Here is a 26,880-nt window from a genome sequence, read left to right as displayed (position 1 = left end):
GATCCTACTTGCTCCCGCATACCACGTCAGCCGAAAACTGTGGGGATGTTCATTGCGCATCCCCCCATTCGTCCTCGGAGCCCTATGCCCAGTACGGTTTGACAGGGAGGCGGCCGGCCGGAATTTGAACGAGTTCCAATCACCAACTTACGAAGTACCAACTGTGGTAGTGGAGTCCCAAAGGTGCCACGGCATGTTCCATCACGAGAGTCAGCACGCGACTAAATCCTGTGCAACTGGCGTACAAGACTTTCCCGATGAGGCAAGCACAGCATGCCCTACCTCGCTTTGTCGTGTCCCGTTACAAGGCGTCGGCAGATATCAGCTGGACGCATCTCAGCTTTCCTTCAAGGGTAGATGCCATTCATTTCGCAGTGCCGTCTCACCTTATCTGAGACTGCCAGTCCATTTAATATTTCTGACTACATTGTAAGCTCGGAATGCATTGCCGCGGCAGCAGAGCACCAGATTCGCAGAATCTTATGAATTAAATCAGCTTGTCATTGAAAGATGGCTGTGCGATGGTCTCTCGGGCAGCCCTGCAACTCTAACTGATTCTCAGACCGAGATCAGTTACACAGTCCCAGCTCCCGAGTACTGGATATCTTCCCAATGCCGTCACGCGACTCTGAGTTTTGAGTTCATCAAACAAGCGAGACCATAGTACGGCACATTGGCTGATGTGGTACAAGCCCCACAGCATGACGGCTGATGTTGATGAACTTGCGAGTGATTTTTGGTTAGCAGGTTTCTCCCGTGCTGCTTGAGTTGCCTTCTTATACCCGGACCTCTCGTCAACGCTTAACATCAGTGCGGGTTAACAGGTTAGTTGTGTTGGGATTTGCTATAACACGTAATAGAAGGATTGCTTACTCACTGTCTGCCTGTAAACCATGAAAGAGAACGTACCTACCACAATAACTTTCAATGGTAGAAAGACTGCATATAATAGAGTGTTGTAGACTTGTAGTATATCTCAATTCCAATGTTCTATATCTATATCTGTATCTGTACCGGTCTATGAAGAAGCCAAAAAACCAAAACTGCAAAAGAAGAAAAGAAACACACGTGAAAAGACACAATGTCAAGAAGAAGAAAAAAAAGACAAAGATACCAAGACCAAATATAACCAAGAGCAGACAAACAGGTACGAAAGCAACCATGACCCCGATGGCCTGAAAGATTTATCAGCGCTTCACCAATAAGAGCAACAGCCCATGTCGAGTCTCATTGGTGATATCAATAGCTCCCATGAAATATTTCATGGCGCCTGGATAAGACCAAGAGCAGAATGGCGTGGCAAATATGAAAGGCCAAATTTATGAGTAGAATCTCGGATTCCAGTAGCGGTTATTGTGAGCATCAAGATCTATACGGTCGATCGTGCGAGACTTTTTTTTTGCAGAAGGAAGAGACGCGGGCGCAAAGTCAGTACAATCGCTTGAAATAACAAAGAATCATTTTTGGTGTCCCCCGGGAAAGATCACTTACTCTGTCATTCGCGGCGTCGTATGCGTCCGGGTCGTTCCAGTCATTTTCATGCAAAGCCGCGGGATCTCTGCTACTACCGCCAGAGCGAACACCATGAGTGCGAATCAGTTCCGCCTTTGGGGGCGACTTGGTTCGCTCTTCACCTATGGTATACAACGGATTCTTTCCTTTTCTTGTGTCCAGAAACTCCCACTTGCGACCGCCGCGAGCGACGATGCCAGCTTTAGGGGGGACCGGCGTGGCGGCGGCGGATGCCAACAAAGGCAAAAGTAAAAGAGCAACTTTGGCAAGCATCTTTAAGAAGAAGGAGAACAAAGGAAGAAGACTTGGGTAATGAAAGAGATTTCTTGTTTTGTTAAGAAAAGCTAAGAATTGAGATCTAATCAGTTGACTGCTGAGGATGATAATCATCTCAAGTCAGCTTCGAGTGAGGTGTGAAGCTGCTCTTTTTAAGTCATATCTGTGCTTTTACTATTCGCGATCCTTATGTCGGTGTTGCCGAGCAATTATAGCTAACAAGTGACTATATTTACTTTGCATAATCTCAAAAGAACAAATAATTAAACTTTGAACAATTCGATGAGTGCGATAATTCAATCGGGCGGATACCGGGGGGTTCTGAATCCCGTGCGATCTCATCAGCTTTTTAGGCTTTTTTTTTAATGCAGATTATGCACTCGGTAGTCTCGGCGTCGGGAATTTTGCATTGATTGCTCCAACTTCACTACCACGACCTGAGACGAACTCGATCTCCGTCATCTAGTTCCGATTCGGTCTTTTTCAAGGCCCGAGTCCTTCAAGGATATTAATTGGCTCTGGTTGGATGATTCATGGTTTCCCTGTACGCGGAATTTGGAAAAAAAATTATTCACCGTCGCTGGCGGTGAATGGCGCTATGTGCACTTTGTTGTGAAGTAAGAACAAAACTTTGATCAGATGCGGCTTAGATAGCTAGCCTCAACCAGGCTGACGGTAGTGCAACCCGCAAGGAAGCATGACGACTGTCAATCGGACTGAAAGCGAGCTGCCGCGTATACGGCCTGAACTTTACCATCTACAATATCAACTGAGGGATGTTTGTAGCCTGTAATGTTGGCACTGTGCGACCTTACTATGAAGCTTCTACGAACTTCCAAAGGCAGGACTAACATCCTTGGAACCCAATGCGGCAGTTACACGAGTAATATAGTCACCACCCAGATGTCTACTATAGTAGGTAGCCGATTTGACAACAACCTCATACTGCAGCACGTAAGTCGGGCTTTCCCAGCGTCAGAGTTTACACTTGACTATCTATTATAGAAAAGACAGACCCTGGGACTCTATTTTGATAGTTGTGCGAATTCCGTCCGTACCTTCACAGGGCCTTGGAATATATCAAAAGCGTGCCACATGGACTACCCCAAGCCATGCACGATGCAGCTCAAGTTAAGAACCAAGGCAGAACAGCAACCCAGCGTTCTTGATCACGCGGCATGCTTGGAGCCTCAAGAATATGCCTGCAGGGGACTATTGACCTCGTCATATAGTTTCAAATAGTAATTCATGGACTGCACACGCAGTTAGAACTTTTGGCAAGCTGCTGCTTGCACCAGAGATTGGGCGTCTGGCCATCAAGAGACAACATGCCCCATAATATCTACAGAATGGGGGTATCATAACACAATGACTCAACTGCTGAGTCATAATACAAAGAGGTCCGGTGGCGTAATGGTAGCGCGTCTGACTACGATTCCTCAGAACAAAGTATCAGGAGGCTGCAGGTTCGAGACCTGCCCGGATCGTCGACCACAATGACAAAGCATTGTCAAATTGTTTTTTGGCTCTTCCGCATTCCTACGTTTTGATTCTCTCGTATCGTTGCAGCCGGGGGGCGCGAGTAACGCTGTGCTGTTAGGGACGACACCCGAAAGGGAAGAAAGAAAGAAGTGGCCTTGGCCGTTGCGTCTGTCGGTTGCCCGTCCCAGTGGACATGTCAAGCGTCTCCTTGAATATTTTGCAAACAGTGACTTGCTGAAGAACTTGCTTGGGCTACACGTCTCTCATAGCCAAAGCAGCTCTTTCATCGTCGTGGCAGCTTGAGCGGTGATGTAGACCCTTTTGATACAAGTGCAGTCAAAGCTTTGCCTGGGCAAGGAAGCTTGGAAGACTGGCCAAGCCCCGAGTTTACACCAGCCATATTACCCAGTTGTTTTCTTGGGGCATTGCGGCAAATCTGCCCCAACTGTAATCTTGATGGGGCTCAAGAGCATATGCCAAGCCACATTTCGCAGATCACACTGAGAATGTTAGTACCTAGTAGATGGATCAGCTCCTGTCTGGTCGTCATTGCCGAAAAGTCGCTTGGAAGAAAGTGCTTGATTGTCCAGAAACCTACGGCCGTGTCGATGGGCTTTTGATGGTCGGTGCCTTCAGCCGTACACCGAGACATGTCGAGACAACTGCGGTTTGGTCTTTCGCTGCTTCCTGGAGGGAACCGAACAAGCTGTAGCGGACCACCCTGAACTTCTGAAGTTGTCAATACCCTTCGGTCTCGACCGGGAAAGAACGGCAGCGTCAAAGCAGACCTTGACCAGCATACTAGCTTGTCATATATGTAAACCACCGACATATCCTTTTAAATAAGCAAAAAGCATCGGTTATCCTGTGTCTGGCCCAGAGCACAGAGAATTGGATTGTGCCATTCTGAGTAAAAAGCTTCGCTCACCAAGGTGAGGTTTTATGTCTTTTCTCGTCGGGGGGATCCCAGGAGAGAGCGCGCTAGCGACTGCCGTCCGATGTAAAGCGTCCGATGCTGGTGATTAGGACGAGGGCTGGAGTTAGATTTACCGCCTCGTATCTTTTGGGCGTTGCACATGCATCGCAGGACAGCCGCACCTTGGCTGATTGCGGACTGGGCGAGGGGCAGTGGGATTCTGCTCATAGAAAGGATCCAAGGGTTCCATAAGCTGGGCTTCTTTCACCCAAAATAAACATCGGGATCATGTATATTTTTTTAGTCACAATTTATAATAGCTAGAGATCTATGACGCACAGTGAGAAGCTCGTGTTATTCGGAATCCGTCTGATGCGTACCCCATCCTTCCTCGCGCAAAGTCTAAACGAAAGGTTTTGAGCTTCAAAAACTCAACGTGAGCAGAATGATGACAAAAGACTTGAGACGGTCTCGTGAAGTTCCGAAGCTCGAAATTCTTCATCGTGATGCCACGGCCTTACCACGCTATGTTCAAGCGTCGTCGAACCAGGGCCTTCGGGATGGTTTGTCAGATAAGAGGGACCTGGGCCCTACCTATAAGTGTTGGCTTTTGCCTCTTGAGATGAAGTTAACCCAAGCCCGTAAATGGTGGAAACTTTCGAAATCGGCCCGCTAACGCAAAGCTTCTTGTTTGCTAGATTAGTTTTTACAGATTTCGCAAGGTATGAAAAGCGGTGGACTGTTACTGGTTGACAGTTTGCTAGGAGCTTTTGGCTGACTGATTCATGTGAGGAAGAGAAAAAAGCACCCTTTTCCGCCTCGATTTGATCATTCTCCTATTCCACGAGAACCAAAACACAAATATCAAATTCGGTTATTGCGCATTGCCAACATCCTCAAAGCCTTCCCAATGTCAAGCTCAAAAGCCTCCTCGGGCCCGTCCGAGTTTCGAGAATATGCGAGCCTCGCACATTCATCGGATCCGCTAAACTTGTGTCCAGAGCTGGGTATAGGTGCCATGGCCGGGCATAATGAAGAAGCCAAGTCCGAGATCATGTTCAACGAGCAGCCTCTAGACGAGAAAGAAAAGGACGGCGACGACGAGTCCCAGTACCCCTCGGGGCTACCGTTTGCACTAACAATGGTTGCCCTGTTCGCCGCCGCCTTCATAGTCGTGGTTGGCCAGATGGTCATCGCCACCGCCGTCCCCACCATCAGCGACACGTTCCAGAGCTTTGGGGACGTTGCCTGGTACAGCGTCGGTGGGCAAATCACCGGCGTTGCCATGCTGCTTCCCTTTGGTCGGGCCTACACGCTGCTCAACAACAAGTGGACCTTTGTGACCTCTGTCAACATTTATTTGTTGGGGAGCGCCCTGTGCGGGTTTGCCCCGTCCTCCGCCGTCTTTATTTTCGGAAGAATGGTGCAGGGCGTGGGGATGGCTGGCGTCATGGACGGCACCTTGATCATTCTTGCCCATCTAACCGCGCTGAGGAAGAGGAGCTTATATGTTGGGTTTTTCGGGGGTGCATATGCAATTGCGAACGTTCTAGGGCCGATAATTGGTATTTGTTCCATTCCATCGCTTTGAATCTCTCGATCAACGTTCTGAAGAAAGACGAAAAAAAGAAATACTTATTGGGTGACCGCTAGGTGGTGCTATAACGACAAGGGCGTCTTGGAGATGGTGCTTTTGGTGTAAGTTGTTGTTTTCTACTTTATCTGTTCATTTTCGACCTCCAAAAATCTGCAAACGACAGTCGAGCAGTGCTAACGATTTGGCCCATCACATAGTCAATCTCCCCGTTGGGGCGGTAATTGTTCTACTCATCGTCTTTTATCTGCCCAACAACATGGAATCTACAATGTCCACGTCCGGAAAGAAAATGACCTGGGGCCAATTGATCATGCGACTCGACCCTCTGGGGACCCTGCTCCTCTTGACCTCGCTCATCTGCCTGGTGCTGGCTCTGCAATGGGGCGGCGAGAACAACGCGTGGAGTGATGGCAAAGTCGTCGCCGCGCTTACCGTGTTTGCGGCGACCATTTTGCCCTGGATGGCCTTGCAGCGTTTTCAAGGGGAAGACGCCACTGTCCCTTGGAGCATCGTGAGCCGGAGATCAGTCGCGGGGTCAACTCTGTTTCTCTTTTTCTTGAACGGAAGTTTTGGGATTGTTTTGTTTTTCTTGCAGCTTTGGTAAGGCCTTTCCTCTTTCTCTTCTCTAGCAGATGGCATTTTTTTCCGCCATAATATCTGACTTTTAACAAAATTTAGGTTCCAATCCCTCCAAGGGGATAATCCCCAAGCTTCAGGCTTCAAACAGCTGGCGTTATGCCTCAGCACCACGGTTGGCGCAGTCGCCGCGGGCGGACTTGTGGTGGCAACCGGCTACTACAACCCCTACATGATTCTCGGTTCCGTATTGGCCACGGCTGGTGCGGCAATGTTGATGATTATTGACCCAAATCGCAACCTTGGTTTCGTGTAAGAGAGTTCCCCTTTATAACGCCGTGAAAGCTGACGCTGCTAATTACATTACCTTGTCTCGACCCAACGTCTTGTAGTATTGGTGCTCAGATCCTCATCGGCGTTGGTGTCGGAGCCGGAGGCGAGCAGGCAAACGTTGCTGTTCAGGCCGTGCTACCGAGCTCCAAATTGGCAAGGGGCACGAGCCTGTCCCTCTTCGCGAGGCTTTTCGGTTTCGCGTTGTGGGTACCGGTGGCCCAGAGTATCATCCAGAAAGAGATATTCGTGCAGATCGGACCCGAACTGACCGGCCAGATCTTTGGCGAGGGCGAGGCAAGGGATTTGCGCGAGCAGCTGGAGGAAATCTTTGATGGGGACAACACCCCGGACTACTTGGACGCCCTCGATAGGGTCAACTATGCCATCACCAGGGCGTTTATGCTGGCCGTGATCTTGGCTGCCCTTTCGCTGCCATTCAGCATGCTGGTAGAATGGCGGAGCGTCAAGAAGAAGCATGGCTCTAAGGGGAAGAACATAGAAGGGGAGGGAGAGTGAAAAGTAAGTCAAAAGAGATTGTCACGCTCAAATGAGGATGGAGCCCAAGGTTAGAGCTCGGTGCAAAAGCATAGGCCTGGTTACACAAAGACTTGAATACAGCTGCTTCAGGATTGCAAATATCTCTTGCCGGATTATGGGTGCAAAAAGCCTGGGTCTGCCTGGTCTGGTTGATACCATGACTTTGGAATTTGATTAGGAATCGGAATCCAGAGAATACAGTGAGCCGGCCCTTCCACCTATGTCTATCGATGGTGAGGGGGTCCGCAATCGAGTTCTCTCAAGTTCCACGTGTCAGTCAACTTACGATGAAAGAGCTGATAATGTAGCTCTTCCCATGCTGACAAGCAGTCAGAACAGAGCTTGGGTTCCAAGACACCAACTTAATAACAGACATCCAAAAGGTCTTATGTTTTAAGATTAGCAAGGTTTCTATTCTTTGCTGACTGAGATCAACATTTTGGTGTACCATCAGTCCATTGGCTTTGTCCATCTTGAACCGCACACGACGGTACTGACCTAGAGTCCCTACATAGCTATTTTAATGGAGCGAACTTGTCGTTCGTTTTACCATGTATCTCTCTGGTCACAGGGGCATAGCCTCAGCCACCTTTTGGTGAATGTGATGGAGCAAGCTTGATAACACACCGGACAAGGCTGCTGAGAAGGAGATGGTCCTTGGATGCAAACCATCTCATCATTACGCCATCTCTGCCATCGCTCTCGTACGGTCACCATTACCAATAGTGGGGTGTCCTTCCGCGTAATCGTTCCAACAACATCAGACCGGACGGTAATCAGCTTAATCTCATAGCATCGAACCAAACACTGTTGAGGCCATTCCAAGGCTGCTAGTGCATCCCGAGGTTGTGGTGAGGGTTTAGGCTAAGGCCCGGCCCGGATGCCATATGTGCGGGGGTTATGACCACTTATGTTTGCGTATATATATCGCAGACCCTTGAACAGCACTTGACAGTTGAACAAGCCCCGGACCGGCTTCCACCAGGGCCCTTGTGGCTATGGGCTACACAAGTTAGAGACAGCGCGAAGGCGAGAAGAGGAAATTGTTGGAAGTTTGCTTGCAGCCATTGACATGTGGCCGGGCCGTTTTTGTCTTGTATTCAGAATTCCCCTTGGGTCCTCTGCCGCATATAACAACCCTGTGTAGGACCGCCAAGTCCTATCCTCTTACCTTTAAATTTCCGGGTTATTTTGCCTACCACTTGGACTGATAGGGCTACCTATGAACTCATTGAATTTGACATTCTATAAATACAAGTTAAGATGCCCGAGATGAGTGAACCGTGAAATGATATGTATAGCTCACTTTATTCACACAGAAAATGCATTCCTTCTTTAGTACGGGAGAAGCCCCTATTTCGGTTTAACGTTGCGTACCCCCTGTTCGGCACCCCCCCTGTTCGGCACCCAAAAATAACAACACTTTTATTTTTATCCTCCAACTTCTATTATAAATATCTCGATGAATCTGTCACTTTTGGATTTACTTTTTTCTGATTTTAATTCTCCATTTTCCAATGAAGCAATATACTGAAAAACAGCTTATATCTGCAATTAACGACGTCAATAATGGCAATCCAATTGCAAAAACCTCCCGAAAATGGGGAATACCTAGGTCTACACTTCAAAGTCGACTTAAAGGTTTTCAACCTTATAAAAAAGCACAAAGCCCTTTTCAAAGGCTTTCCACGGAACAGGAAAAGCATTTGGCTGATTGGGTACTTACCCAAACAGCTTTAGGGCTTCCGCCAACGCATCAAGAATTACGCTTTTTTGCCGAACGAATTCTTCAAGCCGCCGGAGAGACAAAAGGCCTTGGAAAACGTTGGATAACTCGTTTTTTGGCTCGTTATCCAATCCTTAAAACCCAAAGGCCCCGTCGAATAGATAACGCCCGGGTTAATGGCGCTACTACGGAGGTAATTAAATCTTGGTGGCTTTATATTACGAACCCGGTTATTAACGCTATTAAACCGGAAAACCGTTGGAATATGGACGAAACCGGTATAATGGAAGGCAAAGGATCTAATGGCCTAGTATTAGGGCTTAACGGGATCCGGCCGTTGCAACGAAAAGAGCCCGGAACGCGTGGTTGGACGACTATAATCGAATGTATATCGGCTACGGGCGTTGCCCTCCCTCCCCTCGTTATATTTAAGGGAAAAAACGTACAACAACAATGGTTTTCCACGGATTTAAGCCCTTTCGATAATTGGCAATTTCATGCAACCGAAAACGGGTGGACAAATAACCAAACGGCTATCGAATGGTTAAAAAAGGTGTTTATTCCGTATACCCAACCTTTAACCCCTGAAAAGCGGTTATTAGTTTTGGATGGCCATGGATCACATATAACGGACGAATTTATGCTTCTTTGCTTGCAAAATAATATTCAACTCCTATATTTACCCCCTCATTCGTCACACGTTCTTCAACCATTGGATCTATCGGTTTTTGGGCCGTTAAAAGAAGCTTATCGACGTCAACTTGGATTTGTTAGCCAATTTTGCTGTTCAACAGTTATTGGAAAACGAAATTTCCTACTTTGTTATCGAAAGGCCAGATTAAAAGCATTTATAGCAAAAACCATTCAATCTGGTTGGCGTACAACGGGGTTATGGCCGGTAAACTTGGTTAAACCACTTTTAAGCCCTTTTTTGTTAGAAAATAGCAACGCCAACGTTATAAAAGATAAAAACAACGGTTTGCAAAGGGATAAAACACCGGAAAGCCCAGCCCAAAAAATTAACGACCCGTCTTTACTTATTTGGAAAACCCCTAAAACGACCCGAGATATCCGACTTCAACTGCAAAAACTTTCCCAATCCAACAAAACCAACGCTACTTCACGTCTTTTATTTGCAAAAGTCCAAAAAAGCTTCGAAGCCAAAGATACCCTTTTGGCTAGCGCCCAGCAAAAAATCAGCTTATTGGAAGCACAACTGGAGGCAATACGGCCGGTTAAAAGGAGGAGGGTGGTTCCGGATCCAAACGAGCTTTTGGTTAACAAACAGAACATTATTGGATTGCAGGAAAATGATATAGAAAATTTGGAACCTTTAGCTGATGAAGAAGAGGTTAATGAACCGGAGAAGCGTGAAAACGATTGTATTTTTGTCCGTTGATAATTTTATATTTAAATCAGTTTATAAAAGTAGGCATTTCGTTGTTAGATTTTCAGGGTGCCGAACAGGGGGGGTGCCGAACAGGGGGTACGCAACGTTAGTGGCCATGAGGATGGTGGGGGAGCCGAACTGACTTGGGTAGATCTGCGTTCGGTGATTGCCGGCATGAATTGCGACGTCGTACGGCATTTTGAAAGGAGGGTTCTCAACTCTGACATGTACCTTGTGTGATCATTCTGTCAATGCGAAAATGAAAAAAGCTTGTTTTTTTGTTTAATTGACCAGATACTGCGGGCCAGGAATTGAAGCCGCAACTTGAATCTGTTGTCGAAGAGAAACAGACCAATAGTCAGTTCTTCGGTTATACCGAAGAGATGCTCCACGAGTCAACCGCAGGAGGCTCCCATCCGAGGCGCCAGTAGAGTGGGACATTGTTATGCACATGAGACACGAGACACGGCCTGCTGTTTGCTGTGGTAGGAATCTCAACCCCGTGCGGCGCGGCTCGGGGTCAAAGGCAGGGTTTGACTTATCGAGCATAGTGATATACGGACGACAGGACCTGACGAATCTATACGGCCAGAAAAATTATATATTCTGTGCTTTCCTTCCCCCAAATCACCTCAATCTTGTCTTCACCCCATCCTCATCATCACGACCATCGTTTCCTTTGCAATTTCCTTTCCCAGCTTCTTTGCTCTTGCTCTCCATATCTCGCCTTTTCAGGTCATTCATTCTCTCCTTTCCAGGTCATTCATTCTCTTCGTTGAAAAGTCTTCCTTTCTTTCAATTTCCTCAACATGCAGATCTTCAACATTGTTCAGGTCCTCGGCCTCCTCGCCGTCGGCGCTTCTGCCCTCCCCACCCCGGCCAACGTCGGCGCCGTCCAGCCTGTCGAGGGTAGCCAGCTCCAGGCACGCTCAAGCAACTTCTACTCGGCCGGCTGGACTCAGTATCCCTCTGCCAACAGCGGCTATCCCTCAAACAGCGCTAGCACTTATTATTACAAGTGCAACCACTGCGGCAAGCACACGAAAGAAGAGTCTCAACAGAAATATCATCAAGAGAACTCCCACAAGGGCAAGGAGTCGAATTACAGCGAGGTTCAGGCTTAAAGCGACGCCCAACAAGAAGATCGCCGCAGCGGATTTGGTCAATATGCACGATGCAACCCAAAAGGCTCTTTTTCTGTCTTTTGCATACGCCCACTGTGGAGCTGAGGAGCCTTACTTCAAGCGCATATTGCCAAGAAGCACGCTAGCAAAGTGGCTCGTATCAATTCGTTGAAAGTTGGTGAGGGGGATGATTGACGGATATATTCTACGAGACACAAAACTAAACTTCAGATTGTTCTGGCGTTTTTTCTTTTTGTCTCTTGGGACTTAGGCGCGTTTTATTTCTTTGGGGGAATGGAGAGCATTGGCTAGAAAGTGTATTTAGCGTCCACTCGTTTTTGTTATCGATTTTGTTTGCTTTCAATCACCGTACCCCTTGCTTTGCTGTTGTGAAGTGATTTGCTCCTCTTGTTGCGTCCATGGTGTTTTCTCTTTTGTGTAAAACAGGGCCGTTTGCACCGATGACTTTGGGTACGTTTACATGGCTGTGATTTGCGCGGCTACCGTCTCACCTTTGAACGCTTGCACGCTTTCCTTTTTCTGCCAGGCACGCGCCCTTGACGTGAAATCATGTTCAGTCACCGAAAATGGGTAAAAGGAAAACCTGGAGAAGTTTTATTGTCCAGGGTCGATGATATTGGTGGATCTATCACGGCATTTGTTCCCACCCTTGTCGTATACACGTGAGAAAATGAACGCGCCGGAGAGCCTCCCTCCGCACGCGGCGAAATGGGTCCGGGCCTTGGAGGATTCCTTGGCAGTCTTCCACCATGGTACAAGCCGACTACGATTTGTTTTCTTTGGTGGAAAAACGCTGAAACCACGACAAGGAAATACTTCCACAAGTTGCCATTAACACCTGATTGTGACTTTACTGGTAATGCTAACAGTGACAATTCATAATTTTACTTTCCCCGCTCGGGACATGATGGCTTTTCTACAAGTATAAGTCAACGGCCAATTCTGCTTGAGCCTTAATGTCCGGTTGCCTCCCGAGATCGAGCACACAGGTATACCTTTTTTGTTCTTGCACCCCTCCCTTTTGGTTGGTACTAGACACCGGCTCGCAATCATGCTGGGAAACATCAAGACCAACCTGGCCTACGCCAGCACCGTACTGTTGGCGTCCAGCGCCCTGGTGTCTCCGCAGTGCACCATTCCCCGCAGCGGTCTCCGCTGGAAGGACAATGGCGGCCCGCTTGCTCAGCCCGCCAACGGCTGGGCCTCCCTGAAGGACTTCACCGTGGTTCCCTACCAGGGCAAGTACCTCGTCTACGGCACAAAGTACCAGAACCCCAACTACGGGTCCATGAACTTTGCCCTCGTCTCGAACCTGCGCGACCTGAGCTCGGCTCGCCAGACCGGCATGAACGCTGGCACCGTGGCCCCGACCCTGTTCTACTTTGCCCCCAAGAGCATCTGGATCCTGGCCTACCAGTGGGGAGCCACGCCGTTCAGCTACAGGACCTCGACCGATCCCACCAACGCCAACGGATGGTCCCAGGCTTACCCGCTCTTTTCCGGCTCCATCTCTGGGAGTGACACTGGCCCCATTGACCAGACGCTGATTGCTGACGGGTACGTCTGCTCCTCTACTTTTCCACAGCAGCTTTATAGCATCATATTTCATTATTTTCATATCTAGTTATATTGTGAGCCAAATAAGCTAACATCACGCCAAATCAGCACCACCATGTACCTGTTCTTCTGCGGCGACAACGGCAAGATCTACCGCTCCACCATGCCTCTCGGCAACTTCCCTGGCAACTTCGGCTCGGCATCGACCGTCATCATGAGCGACACCCAGGCAAACCTCTTCGAGGCGGTGCAAGTCTACTCGGTCAAGGGCACCGGCACCTACCTCATGATCGTCGAGGCCATGGGCTCCAACGGCCGCTTCTTCCGCTCCTTCACGGCCACGAGCCTCGGCGGGTCGTGGACCGCCGCGGCGGCGACCCAAAACGACCCGTTCGCCGGCAAGGCCAACAGCGGCGCCACGTGGACCAACGACATCAGCCACGGCGACCTGGTCCGCAGCAACGCCGACCAGCGCTTCGAGATCGACCCCTGCAACCTGCAGCTGCTGTACCAGGGCCGCAGCCCCAACGCCGGCGGCGACTACAACGCCCTCCCCTACCGCCCCGGCCTGCTCACCCTCCAGAACCCCGGCGGCGGCACCGGCACCGGCAACCCGCCCCCGACCACCACGCCGCCCCCTGCCACCACCCCGCCGCCGTCGGGTAGCTGCGCGCCGCTCTATGGTCAGTGCGGCGGTCAAGACTGGGCCGGCGCCAAGTGCTGCTCTCAGGGGACCTGCAAGGTCTCTAACCAGTGTAAGTGAAAGTCTCGGTTGCTCCCTTGGCAGTAAGAGTCTGGTACTGACGAGATTATAGGGTACTCTCAATGCGTCTAGGGCAGCAGCGCGGTAGGGATGGGACGTTGATTTTAGCCCGAGATCTGTTGTCCAGCCCGTTTTCCAACTTGGATATTGTATATAACTATTGTTGCAAGCAAACGCAACCTACAACTATGCTCGCACTCAGCCTCGCAGGATCTGCAGAATCGCGTGATAGTAGGCCACTACCCGCGCACTCCAAGTGAAGCCTGAAAACGTTTACTACATGACGATTTGTGCTGCGTCGTTGTGGCATTGAAAGTATCTCATCTACAGGTAGGCAGTAGTTCGAGCAATCACTGGCGTCCAACAGGTTTGACTGTATACTGAGCAGTCTGAGCTCGGCTCTGACAGCCAGCGCTAATCCACAAAAGGATTGCCCCGCTGCAGATATTGCTGGCTTTCCTTGATGTAGGTCTTGAGAAGTTTCTTTGTATGAACGAGGACCCCCGCGCATGTCTAATTTGACGTACTATTGGTAGGCTTCTATTTATTCACGAGCGTTTGCCCTTCGCCATTCTGCACAACAGCTGGCTCTTGTCAAGAAGCTGCCCGTTGCCCACCTCCATTTGTCTCGCGGCTTTTTGCATTCTAGCAGCACGCAAAAAGACTAGTAGTAGTAGTAGTATTATTTAACGCCGGGCTCGGCCCGGCTCATTAGCCGGCCGTTAGCAACCTCCCGAGGGGTATCTCGGCGCGCTTTCTATTTTCTCTATTTACACAGCGGAAAACAAGGGTATAGAAGCGAATCGAGCCTGACCGGGTTCGTGCCCGGTCCTGCTTACAGGTTTGTTCACTGACGCGACCCCGTGCCTTCAGGCGCACGGAGGGTTCGTCTGACGGCAGTTGACGGCTCTTCATCGAGAGGGGCCTGTGTCCAAACAGCGGAGCTGTCGGTCGTTTGTAGCCATGGAGACGAAGTTCCCAACAAGTGTGGGCTCGACGGCACAGGCGGGTGGTTGTTGTCGATAGCCAGCCGGGTTATCCTTGCCACGGTAAGCGGGGAGGAGGTGGAGGGAGCAGGATTCGAACCTACGTTACTCAAGTAACAGCCATGGCGCTTAACCACTGCGCCATTCCCCCCCACGCAAAAAGACTCCTTGAGCGCAGACCGTATGTGTCACATTTTCGAGAGCTCTAGTTGTTTTTAGAAGATTTATTTCAGAGAGCCAGGGAATTTCTTTTGTCTCCCGATCCAGAGGTCTGCCCAACCATTTTGCCATAGACACTTTTGTGCTCATCGGACGCCATGGCAGAAATGGCAATTTATCCCGACGGTTGCTTTGAGTCATGGCAAAACAAGCTGGATTCTGATAACGGTCGATCATGACCATCTTGACCGGCACACCCTATTCATGACATGAAACCGGTCACTTGGACAAGTGTACTTGTTGACGCCATTTTTATCGCTGATCTTATCGACAAGTCACGGATAACCCCAGCGTCAAATAACAGCACCGCCGATCTAAATCTAATCTGGGATTTCTCCCGAACGCCCCTAGGGTCTTTGCTGCAACCCGATGCTACACCTTCGGAGGCCTTGATAATTTTAGCATTTGTTCGTTTAATCGACAAATAGCCACCTTCGCTTCGCAGCCGGGTAGGCAAGATGCGTCAGTCGGGCGATATGAGGCCAGCCGCCAGCATCGCTTATCAATAGTGTCTTTGTTTGAATTGTAGTTTGATGATGGATAGTGCACATAGAGCCCTTTGCCGCCATCTGATTCGAGGAATTTCTTTTTGTTGGCGACCCTCGCCTCGGAATTCTTGCTTGGCAATCCATTCAGTGGCCGTGGCTTGTGTCGATATTACTCAGTTTGCCCGTCTCGGGGACGGTTCCCCCGCATCCTGTGCTTGGCAGTCCTCTGCGCCTTTTTCGTGTCTCCATATGTCTGTCCTTGGGTCAAATTACCAAACAATGAGAGGCATGGGTAATTGCACGCACAAGACATGTGCCTGTTCGTCTGGTTACATTACGGAGGGTTTCATCGCACATGTGTTCTTTGTGGGTACGGTTAAAACAGACGCTTGCATGTTAACATGAAAAAAAAAGATCTAAAATATAAATACAATCGAATGTGAAAAATAAAAAGTAGATCCAATGGACTTTACAGGAAGCCCAGGCTCAGCCGCCAAAAGTCCTACATGTCGCCAATAACCTCATGCCAGGCGCTGGGGAGAGCAAAGTTCACTATAGCGGCATCAGAATACCCGTCGCGGTAACCGTAGACGGACCGCTCCTTCCTGGCCCGATCCCAACCCTCCGGGGTACCCTGCTCCGGCTTGCCATCGCCCTGGATGTCGCTGTTGCTCGTCCCCTTGCCGACGCCGGGGATGTAGGTCCACTGCACCACGGGCCTCTGGTGCATGCTGTAGGCCCTCAGCTGGCCGTTGCCGATCATCTCGTTCATGATGACGTCCACCGGCGCGTCGAACTTCCAGTTCATGCGCACGAGCATCCGCGCCGCCCCCGAGAGCGAGACGAGGTAGCCCGTCGTGCAGAACAGCGTCTGCGCGCGGTACACGATGCGCTTGTGGTTGAGCACCGCCTGCCCGCCGTCCACCTCGACCTGGTAGTTGGTGTTTGGCGCGTGCGGGTCGTCGTACACGACGTACTTGCCGCCGTTTCGCGCGTCGACGCAATGTCCGATCGACAGTATGTCCCAGGTGCCCGAGCGCGCCAGCCAGGGGTCGTCGGGGTTCTCTTCAAACACGTCGCGGTTGTCCGGGTATTCCTCTTGCAGCAGCTTGCGGAAGCCACGGTTCAGCCGCCCCATAATGGGCCTAAAGTTGATGTCCCAGCCGGCGTCGGACTCGAAGACCAGCGCGGCGGCCATGTCCTTTTCCAACATGTGCTGCCAGATGTTGGCGTGCGCTCGGAAGCAGCCCTTTTCGCCGTCTTTGAGGTTGAACTGGTCGTTTTCCATCGGCGGCATGCCCTGGCTTGTGAGCTTCGACCCGTCGACGGCGGGGAAGCGGGTGATTTTCAGCTTCGACAGGTGGACTTGGATCGCCATGGCATCGTATCGATCGTGGCGATGCGGGAGGTTGAGGAAAATAATGGAGTCGACTCCGACGGTGCTGTTCGAGGCGGCATCATCGAGGCTGACAAAGTGGGGTTTTGGCGCTTGTGGTTTCGGCACGGCCGGCTGTGGTCTGGACGGGGCGGACGGTGTCATCAAATTAGAAGACGGAGGTCTTGGTTGAGACGGAAAGCTGGCGTATGTGAGGATGAGGAAGATGAAGGCGGCGACGGCCAACAAGAATCCGATGGACCTCCTGCCGCCTTGAAAAAGCCAGCTGGGGCCCTTTTCTGCTAGCATGGTGCAGTGTAAGCAATGGAATGAGAATTGATTTATTTCAATCAGGCCTCGGCGCGATCGATGAATCGTTTGATTTTTTGGTTTTTTTTTTTTTGGTGTAAGTGCACTATCGTCAATTTCTTGCTTGGCAAAAGCAACGAATTTGTCGACAGATTTCACGATGCTGTCATGCACAAGCACAAAATGGAGAACGGAGAAAAAAAGAAGGAAAAATCAGGGCAGGCGTAAAAAAGGAAAAAATACACGAAAATCATAACCTCGCTCGGGATGGGCACCATGCCTAAACGGCGCGCCGCAATCAAGTGCGCATCGCATCAAGCATATCTTTACTTCAGCGTACATCCCGGTTTGCAAACTTGTCATATGCTGGCGCAAGGTGCGGCCCCTGTCATGCGCAGACCCCATTTACTCAAACTCTACTTTCCACAGCGTTGGGAAACCCGGCAACTTGGGAGTAACCGACGGGTCACCCTTCTTCACCTCGTACTGACACGACGCAGGCTGAGGGAAAAAAAAGGTGTCCGTAGCGTACAATTATGCAGGGATCACCCATGTGAAGAGGATTCGGCAACCCGGGGAGGAATGGACCTCAGCTTTGGGTTTTTGGTTCATTTCGATAGGGCCGTTGGATTCCGTACCAATGTACAACGCATGCATACAATGAAAGAAAAGGGTGTGCTCCAAACAGCCTGGAATCACAGTTCCCGCTTGGCATCGATCTTCGTAAAAAAACACGTCGGCCAACTACTCCGATAGGTCCGCCGTCAGCGCCAGCACAAGCCCGAGTACCAAAAACCTTTTGAAGGAGGGTCTGCGTGGGGCCGACACGAACTTTGTTGCCTATCTTGGGAATTCGTGACGCTAGCCTGCTTTCGTCTATCAATACCTTTAACTTTCCAAGGGACGCCGATTGGTATGTACCGATATGGTATGGGGTCAAATTTGAAACATGACGCTAAGCTGTCCCAGCCGATCGACCAAAGGAAGATGCGGCAATAAAATTAGAAAGCATGGGAGTGGAGGGTAACCTGTGCTCGAGTTTTTCTTTTTTGGGAATTCATGGATCCCACAGCTGGCAGCTTGGCTGCGGCAATGTACAATAAGAATGGGTCCTTGCGATTTATGCCTTGCTTTGTCGCAGCTTGACGCACGTACCTGTCCATTGACAGCGGAGAAGGGAATCGTTGGATACAATCAATTTCGATTCCAATTTATAAGCTGGACTGTGAAATTTTGAGATGACAAGGAAAACAAGTTCTGCACGACGTAGGTAGGTTCCAGCTAACCTACCTACCTAATCGAGCAATTAATTGCCTGCTTATGCCTGTTGAATTTATCCGATTCATGGCTATCGGCCGTTTATACGACTGTTGTTCTCTCGTATGAGAGATGCATATTGCTCTGCAGGACCAAGTATTCTTTCCGCATACTCTTTTTTCTATATTTCGGGTGCAGCTGCATGTTGAGACAAGCTTTTACTTCGAGATTTCGACGCTGTCGACCCCCTGTCAAACAGGGGGTCCCTAAAATCTGGATCGCCAGTAAATGGTGAGATCACCTCATTTTGTATACAAGATTGGAAGTTTTGGACTTTAACTGCCCGCATTTTAGTAAATACGCCTTTGCAACTTTTTGGAAAGAGCTATTATTTGGAGACTCTGCTTAATTTGTCGTCATCTGAAATAATTGTCGACAAATTTTTATACCAGATGTATTACACAGTTCTAATGGCACTGTATTTACTGTGAAGAACCCCGAAAACTGTGCACCTTTTCAACAATTCCGGTATGTATAATCTCTTTCAAATTTTGCAGTTTACCATACGTAATAACCAATGAATTTTCAAGTAATGGTTAATTCCAAAAAAGTTTAAAGGGCATAACTGTTATTATGCGGGCAATTAAAACGCCCAGGTTCGATTTTTGCATACAAATTACATAGAAAATGAAATGACCCAACATTTAGTGGTAATCCAACATTTGGTAGCGATCCAGACTTTGGGGACCTCCTGTCTGACAGGTGGTCAACAGCGTCGAAACCAACCCCCCCCCCAAGTAAACGGTTTTGGCAGATTTGCTTTTCCCAGATAGTGCCCTGCGCTGTTTGATGGCAACGGTCGGCATCTAGCTCTGAGAGGGGAGTAGTAGTAGTAGTAGTAGTAGTAGTATTAGTTAACGCCGGGCTCGGCCCGGCTTGTTAGCCGGCCGTTAGCAACCTCCCGAGGGGTATCTCGGCGCGCGTTCTATCTTCTTTATTTACACAGGGGGAAAACAAGGAGGGCAGAGGCGGATCGTGCCTGACCGGGTTCGGGCCCGGTCCTGCTTAGGGGGTTAGTTCACTGACGCGACCCCGTGCCTAAGGTGCACGGAGGGTTCGTCTGACGGCTTGTGCCGTGAAGTGTGGGTGAAAAGGCAGTAAGTCTATTCCTCGTCAGAGTTCGAGTCGTTTACGATCGGTGTCCCTAGGCGTAAAGTGCGTTCGTGGCGCGCGGGGCGCTGGCGGGCCGCTCTGGGGCGGGCGCTGAAGTAGTTGGTGGCTATCGAAAACGCCTCAAAGCTTTTCGGTTGCCCGAAGCTTGTCTGGAAGAATTTCCAGCGTTGGGCGCGATTTGGCGGCCCGGCCGGCCGGTCGTTATTAGGCCACGGCCAGTTTCTCCACACCGCCCGCGAATAGCGGCAGTGCACCGGGTGCTCAGGGGAGGTCCGCTTCCAGCACCAGGCACACGAGGTGTTTGCATCCTGGTGGTTGAAACGGTCATGGTAGGCCTTGAAATCGCCGTGGCCGGTCCTCATGGCCAAATAATGGCCCAGTAGGGGTCTTGGCAAACGCAGTTCCTCGGGCTCCTTTCTCGGTGTGTATTGGAATTTCCATTCCCTATATGCGGGGGACCGTTCACAGAGTTCTTTACGCCACCAGTCCTTCTCTATATTCGAAAGAATGGCTCTGAGGACCGTGCCGGCACCGCTATACGTGGTTTGCTGAGCCCTCGGGTCTGGGTCCGGCGGTCCGGCGGAGCCGGCCTTGGCCAGCTCGTCAGCCCGGTCGTTTCCCGGGATTCCCTGGTGCCCAGGGCACCAACGGACCCGAACCTCGGTACCTTGTTTTCGGAGTAGATCGACAAGGTTATGGAACTCCAGAAAGGCCCATTGGGACGAACGCGGCGCGTCGCCTCTAAGACCCCAAATAACCGAGGTGCTGTCCACACAAATCCAAATCCGGGCGCCTGGCTGGGCCTTGGCTGCCGCCTGTAGCCCTTTTAGGGCGCCAATCGCCTCGGCGTCGAAAACGTGGCTTTCCGGCGTAATAGATGCGGAGCCTGCGGCAAATTCCAGGCCCGCCCTAAAAGCGGCCCATCCGTACCCTATTTGGACGCAGTTGTTTTCGTGTTTTTCCGAACCATCCGTATATACCACGATATCGTCAGGTGATACCATGTCCAGCCATTCGATAAAGCGGCGGGCCGCTTCCTCTTTCGGGACTCCTCCGGTGGGGTCAGTGCGAGAATCCGGGGCATTGCGAGGTGCGCGCAACTCTAGTCTCCGGATCCGCGGGAGAAGTTGTGCAGCCGTTTGCAGGGTCGTGGCCGAATGGCCCGAGTTGCGGGCACGAGGTGTTTCACGCAGGCGGCTGACAAGGGGGTGCCCCTTGTCCGCGAGCCTTAGTCGGGCGCCGTATTTCAGGCGGGTGTAGGCCAGCGCGACGCGGGCCGAGGGTAGTCCTGCGTCCCTGAGAACAGTGGACGAGGGGGTGGTTTTATACGCCGGGAGGATTGCCCGTGCCGCTAAAACCAGCGGTTTGTTCAATGCTTTGAGGAGTCCTCTTTGCTTGTGCGCTGGGTTGTACCATGCCTCGGCTGCGTAGGTGGCCGAGGAACCCACGCATGCCACCGCTGCCTTGCGAAGTGCAGCCGCAGGCGGTCCGTATCTTACTGCCCCAAAGCTCTTGAGGTGGGCAGCGACCGCCATTGCTTTGGCAGCCCTTTCGGCCACGTGGCGGCGCCCGTCTAGCCGTCGGCTGAACCAAAAACCAAGCCAACGCATGCCCGGGTAGCGCTCGGCCCCGGAGGCGCTTTGTCCGCGTCGACCGCCCGGTAGTTGGACCGGGGTAACCGTTCTACCATTAATCCGGATTTCCGGGTTGCGACCGTGCCTTTTCTTAGTGATATGGATCACCTCTGTCTTTTCCGCTGCAAAATGGATCTTCTCTTCCGCCGCAATTTCGTGCATATCCCGGAGTTTATCTTCCAGCCAACGTACGTTTTCCTCCAACGAGGGTGACGATTTCCATGTAAGCACGTCGTCTGCGTATGCCAACCGCCACTTCGTACCGTTTTTGACGAGATACGCCAAATATAACATATATAGGATCGGGGAAAGGGGAGACCCTTGCGGGGTGCCGCACCCAAGCCGCCTAAAGCCCGTGGTCGTACCCTCCAGCCGGACTCGGGCCTGGCGGCCGCTTAAAAAGTTAATCACGAACCTGAGGAGCATTTTACTAAACCCGAGGCTCCGCATTTTCCGTATTAATCGCCTATGGAGGAGGGCGTCGAAGGCGCCTTGGACGTCGCATGCGACAAGGGTGACTTCCTCCCCGCGAGCTAGAGCCTGCTCGATATCGTGGGCGAGGGCACAAACCAGATCCGTCGCCGATCGTTTGGGTAGGGCACCGCCGTGGGTGCAGCTAAGGAGCCCGTTGTCGTGTATGGCCCAAGCTATCCGGCGTGCAACGAGCCTCTCGAGGCCTTTTCCGATGCAGGAGAGGAGGGCTATAGGCCGCCAGGATCGAACGCTGCTCCGGTCTTTCTTCCCCGTTTTCGGTAGCATCGCGACTTCGGCCTTCTTCCAAGGCGCTGGGAAATGTCCGAGTTCCAGGCAACGTTGGTAGAGCCTGCGCACCGGCTCGGCCAACGAAGCCCATCCGGCTTTTAGTAGCCGGACGGTTATTCCGTCGATGCCCGGGGACGTGCTCGTAACCCCAATGCAGGAGCGCTCCGCCTCTTCCGCACTAACCTGGGTGTCCCAAGGGATTTTAGCCTCGTCCGGCGACCAGGCCTCCAAGGGGTCTCCCTGCAGGTCATCCTCCGCCGAAAATCGGCCAAGCACCTCCCGTTGCAGTGCTTCCGCTTTTGCTAAAGGCTCGCTCACTTGCTCGCCGTTAATAACCAGCGGCGGGGACCGGAGGCGTGGTCCGGCTCCCAGCCAGCCCACCATGTTCCACAAATCCTTATCGTCGCGCAGTTGGTCGATCCGGTGCCTCCAGTACTCCCGCTTCGCGGCCCGCACCCCTTTCGTATAGGCTTTTTCCTCGGCAGAGGCGTCTGCCCTATTTACAGCGCTCCGTTTAACCCGCTGGAATTCGGACCAGAGCCGCTGGCAGTTTTCGGTCCACCAGGGAGCCGAGCTGTCCCTTTTTCCCGCCGGCGTACCCACGACCCACGTCACTTGCTCCCATAAAGTTGTAAATTCAGCTACCCACGCGTCCAATGCGTAGCCATCGGCCGCGGATCCCGGGTCCGGCATGTCTTGCATGCCAAAAGCAAGTAGCTCCGCGAACTTTGGTAACCGGTCGTCCCTAACCGAAACGTTGATCGCCTCCGGGCGGGGGGCGCCGCGCGTCCGCAGCGTGGTATAAAGGGATTCGTGGTCGGAGCCTGTGTAAAGACTGCTGTCAACCACAGTTATTGTGCTGGGGAGGTTGGAAAAGACCATATCCAGTAAACCCCCGTCGCGGTGGGTGGGCACGCCGATATTTCCTGTAAAACTCATCCCCTGGGTTTGCGCCCATGCCGTCAGTTGGTCCCCTCCGCGTGCGTTTGCGCGGCCCGGCTGGTATGCAGCAGCCGCTACGTTAAAATCGCCGCCTAGCACCGTGGGTCCATTTGGCACGGTATTGCATACCATTTCCAGCGCGGCTTCAGTGCCCGGAGCCCTATATACGTTAACAAACAGTATTCCGTTAATTTCGAGCCAGAGTATGTCCCGCGTATTTTGGCCCTGCGGTAGCCGTCGTTGTGCGGCCCTTAGGGCTGCCCCCTTTTTGACGTAGGTGAGCACCCGGGGCCGGAGCCCAGTCATGGCTTCGTAAGTGTTGGCGTGCCATTCGTCCACTGGCGCAAAAACATCATAGCCCGGGTGCGTTTGTGTAGTCGTATTTAGCCCGCACCATGGCTCTTGAACGTTAACCAGGTCCACCTTTCTCTGGTGGCACAACTCCAATAGGCTCAGATGCACACCCATCCTTTTACCTACGTTGGCCCAAACTACGTCGAGGCATTCCCGCTGCATATTGCCGAGCGAGTATTTCGTCATATTAATCGACGGGTTGCTTCCAAGTCTATCCCATCAGCGGGGCAAGGTTCGGCAGCCGCTGCGTCCTCCTCCATTTCGGCTGCCCAAACGATTTCGTCGTGCACGCGTTCCTGTTCAACCTGCAGGAAGTTACGGATGTCCGCCCCTGCCGCCTCGCATGGCCGCGCTCTTTTGTTTGAAATGCTCGATCGGGAGCTCGAGGTTTGCGAATGCTGCGATAAGGTGCTTAGGACCGGGATTGCAGGTGCTGGCTCTCGGCGGGCCGTTTCGGCCCGGTCGTTGATAATCGCGGCACGGTTGGCACGTCCGATTCTGCGAATCCCCTTAAGTTTACGCTGTGAAGGTCGTTCAAACTTCCCATTTACCACCAAAGGTCGGGCAGGGCAATTCTCATGTCCGGATGGGAAATGGCCGTGGCAATTAACGCATTTGGGGGCTGCCTTGCACGGCTCTTCCTCTGTCGCATGTTTTGCTTCACCACATATGCCGCAACGCGCTTGCCGTACGCAGCGACGTATTTCGCAATATCCCTGGCAACCGTCGTGGTGGTGTGTAATTTTGCGTGATTTTTCAACCTTCCGCGCACGTCTCGACACTCCAAAAAGCTGAAAGGGCTTTACGGGTTGAAGGAAGGACACTATCCACGTGCCCTCAGCCGTATGTGGGTCGTAACCATGTTTGGAAATATGCCAGTTGACTGGCTGCTGGCCTGCTGCCACGGTAATCTCCTCCTGGATTACCTCATGTACGTCCTTTCTTCCGTCCAGGCAATTGAGCGTTCGGGGCACTCCAGAGACGGCGTATGTGTGCCAGGTTGTCGGGACAGTGACTTCCCGCGCGTCCAATGCGTCCATAATGGCCTTGACCGCGCTGGGGTTGAGGAGTTTTTGCCGTGTTTCCTTAGAGGCCACCGTAACACCCCAGCCCGTGGGGGTACGCTTGGCGTTTGGGATTTCACTGTGTGGCACCGAGACCAATTCGGCCAGTTTGGTCGTTACCGCGTATGGCTCCCTCGTCACCATCCGCAATTTGTTATTTACGCGGATCAGGATGCGGTTGGACGGCTGTTCTGTCAAACGTTTCGGGGCTTGGGAGCGGTCCCGGCCCGATTGGGAGGGAGTTGCGGAGCTGTCAGGTGCATTGCCGGGCGTCGTACGTATCGGGTACGAGCGCGTGGCCGGGGTTAAAATTTGCGTTGGGGCCGCCGCTGGTGGCGTGGCGGCTCGCTCGGCCCATGTGACCGATTTGTTAGTGGGCGTGCCTCTGCCTTTAGAGGCCGACGACGCCGTGCCCGTCCTCGTAATTAAAATGCTGCGCCTTTCGCTGGAACTGGTCGGCGAACGCGACGGGGAGCGTGAACGCTCTTTTTCAGGGAGGGTGCGACTGAGGAACCAGCCGCTGATCACGTCGTCAAGTTCAAGAACAATTCTCCTAAGCGCGGCGTCCTCCGGGGCCTGTAAACTTTCGAGCTTGGCTGCAAAGACCTCTTCGAGCCAGCTGCCGACTGTTTCCACGTTTTCCAACTCCTGCTGCAGTGTTTTGATGGCCAGGGCCGGGAGGCTGGAGTACCTTCCGCGGCCAGCCGGCTGAGGCGCGTTAGCGGTGCGCGTGTCGAGAGATACGTGTCCCGACTCGGCCTGGCCCTGCGGCAAAGCCTGCGGCGTGCTCTGCGGGCGCGCGCGGCGGTTTGAGACCTCTGGTGAGGCCATGACGACCAGCGCCCGGAGGGCGAAAATTCTTCAGCTGTTAAGCTTATTGGTGTGTTTGGGTGTGAATCGCTAACAAAGGTGGGTCTGACCCATGAATGGTGGAGGACCTTGACCGAAGAGGTGATGGAGGAGATCGAGAAGCGTGAGGAGGAAGCGTTGGCCAAGAAGGTGAAGCGGAAGGGCATGATTTCGATCGGCTTGGCCAGTGAACGCACATAGGGCATATTGTTGCTGACGGATGGGATGCTTGCAAAGTTCTGGCAACTTTCAAGTCAGCTGGCAGTACAGAACTACAGATGACGTGCCGACATGCCGGATTTCAATATTAACGTTGAGCTCCACATCTCCGACCCCCCTAAAGTCCGGCCCCTAAAAATATCTACTCAGCCACGTCAACCCTTTGTTTTATTTTATAAATATCTAGACGAATTTTTCACTTTAGAACTTGATTTTTGAAGATTCTTGCTCCAAACCTTCCAATGAAACAGTACACTGAAAATCAGCTTCTTGCTGCCATTTCTGACATAAGAAATGGCAAATCAGTTCACAAAACCTCGCAAAAATGGGGTATTCCTCGGAGTACCCTTCACGATCGTTTAAAGGGGGCCCAGTCAATTCAACAAGCGAAAAGATTTTGTCAAAGGCTTTCACAGGAGCAGGAAACCTATTTGGCAGATTGGGTACTTGCGCAGGCCGCGTTAGGCCTTCCGCCAACGCATCAAGAACTACGCTATTTTGCGGAACGAATTCTTCAGGCCGCCGGAGAAAGAAAAAGCCTTGGGAAACATTGGGTTAGCCGTTTTATAGCCCGATATCCAATTTTGAAAACCCAAAGACCCCGGCGAATAGAAAATGCCCGGGTTAATGGGGCTACAACCGAGGTAATTAAATCTTGGTGGTCCTATTTGAAAAATCCCGTTGTCGATACTATAAAACCGGCCAACCGTTGGAATATGGACGAAACAGGTATAATGGAAGGCAAAGGATCTAATGGCCTGGTGTTAGGGCGTAATAAAATCCGGCCATTACAGCGAAAAGAGCCTGGAACGCGGGGTTGGACGAGCATAATCGAATGTGTATCAGCTACGGGGGCTGTTATACCTCCCCTCGTTATATTTAAGGGGAAAAACGTACAGCAACAATGGTTTCCAGCTGATTTAAGTCCTTTCGATACCTGGCAATTTCATGCAACCGAAAACGGGTGGACAAATAATGAAACAGGTATCGAATGGTTAAAAAAGGTGTTTATTCCGTATACCCAACCTTTAACCCCTGAAAAGCGGTTATTAGTTCTGGATGGCCATGGATCACATATAACGGACGAATTTATGCTTCTTTGCTTGCAAAACAATATTCAACTCCTATATTTACCCCCTCATTCGTCACACGTTCTTCAACCGTTGGATTTATCGGTTTTTGGGCCGTTAAAGGAAGCTTATCGACGTCACCTGGGATTTGTAAACCAGTTTTGCTGTTCAACGGTTGTTGGGAAACGAAACTTTCTACTTTGCTATCGAAAAGCCAGATCAAAAGCATTTATAGCAAAAACCATTCAATCTGGTTGGCGTACGACGGGGTTATGGCCGGTGAACTTGGCAAAACCACTTTTAAACCCTTTTTTATTAGAAAATAGCAACGCCAACGTCGAAAAAGGTAAAAATAACGGCTTCCAAAGG

At 51.4% G+C, this 26,880-nt stretch overlaps 4 protein-coding genes, 1 non-coding gene and 1 pseudogene across 6 annotated transcripts; 3 read left to right on the top strand and 3 right to left on the bottom strand.

Annotated features, from left to right (window-relative positions):
- Positions 1–1,261: 1,261 nt before the first annotated feature.
- MGG_12690 (uncharacterized protein) lies at positions 1,262–1,785 on the bottom strand (the record flags this gene model as incomplete). Its single annotated transcript, XM_003721255.1, has 2 exons — positions 1,262–1,369; positions 1,492–1,785. The coding sequence occupies 2 exons, from the start codon at positions 1,783–1,785 to the stop codon at positions 1,262–1,264; spliced, it is 402 nt and encodes a 133-aa protein (XP_003721303.1).
- A 1,249-nt stretch (positions 1,786–3,034) lies between these two features.
- On the bottom strand, positions 3,035–3,922 carry MGG_18044 (uncharacterized protein; the record flags this gene model as incomplete). Its single annotated transcript, XM_003721254.1, has 2 exons — positions 3,035–3,130; positions 3,869–3,922. 2 exons carry the CDS (start codon positions 3,920–3,922, stop codon positions 3,035–3,037), a joined length of 150 nt encoding a protein of 49 aa, XP_003721302.1.
- MGG_20311 lies at positions 3,188–3,275 on the top strand. The gene has a single exon. It is a non-coding gene; the product is annotated as a tRNA-Arg (tRNA).
- Positions 3,923–5,096: 1,174 nt separating the features above from the next.
- MGG_15047 (major facilitator superfamily transporter) lies at positions 5,097–7,208 on the top strand (the record flags this gene model as incomplete). Its single annotated transcript, XM_003721253.1, has 5 exons — positions 5,097–5,751; positions 5,840–5,884; positions 5,981–6,317; positions 6,462–6,671; positions 6,752–7,208. The coding sequence occupies 5 exons, from the start codon at positions 5,097–5,099 to the stop codon at positions 7,206–7,208; spliced, it is 1,704 nt and encodes a 567-aa protein (XP_003721301.1).
- Positions 7,209–12,479: 5,271 nt separating this feature from the next.
- Positions 12,480–13,882, top strand: MGG_09036 (alpha-L-arabinofuranosidase; the record flags this gene model as incomplete). Its single annotated transcript, XM_003721252.1, has 3 exons — positions 12,480–13,047; positions 13,156–13,802; positions 13,863–13,882. The coding sequence occupies exons 1-3, from the start codon at positions 12,542–12,544 to the stop codon at positions 13,880–13,882; spliced, it is 1,173 nt and encodes a 390-aa protein (XP_003721300.1). The 5' UTR covers positions 12,480–12,541.
- A 993-nt stretch (positions 13,883–14,875) lies between these two features.
- On the bottom strand, positions 14,876–14,947 carry MGG_20310 (annotated as a pseudogene). The gene has a single exon. The product of its transcript is annotated as a tRNA-OTHER (tRNA).
- Between the last annotated feature and the right edge of the window lie 11,933 nt (positions 14,948–26,880).

This window comes from Pyricularia oryzae, chromosome 7, assembly GCF_000002495.2.
Source record: "Pyricularia oryzae 70-15 chromosome 7, whole genome shotgun sequence".
NCBI classification, from domain to species: Eukaryota; Fungi; Ascomycota; class Sordariomycetes; order Magnaporthales; family Pyriculariaceae; genus Pyricularia; species Pyricularia oryzae.
Note: the sequence above shows the minus strand (reverse complement) of the source record. Positions and strands in the feature narration are given on the sequence as shown.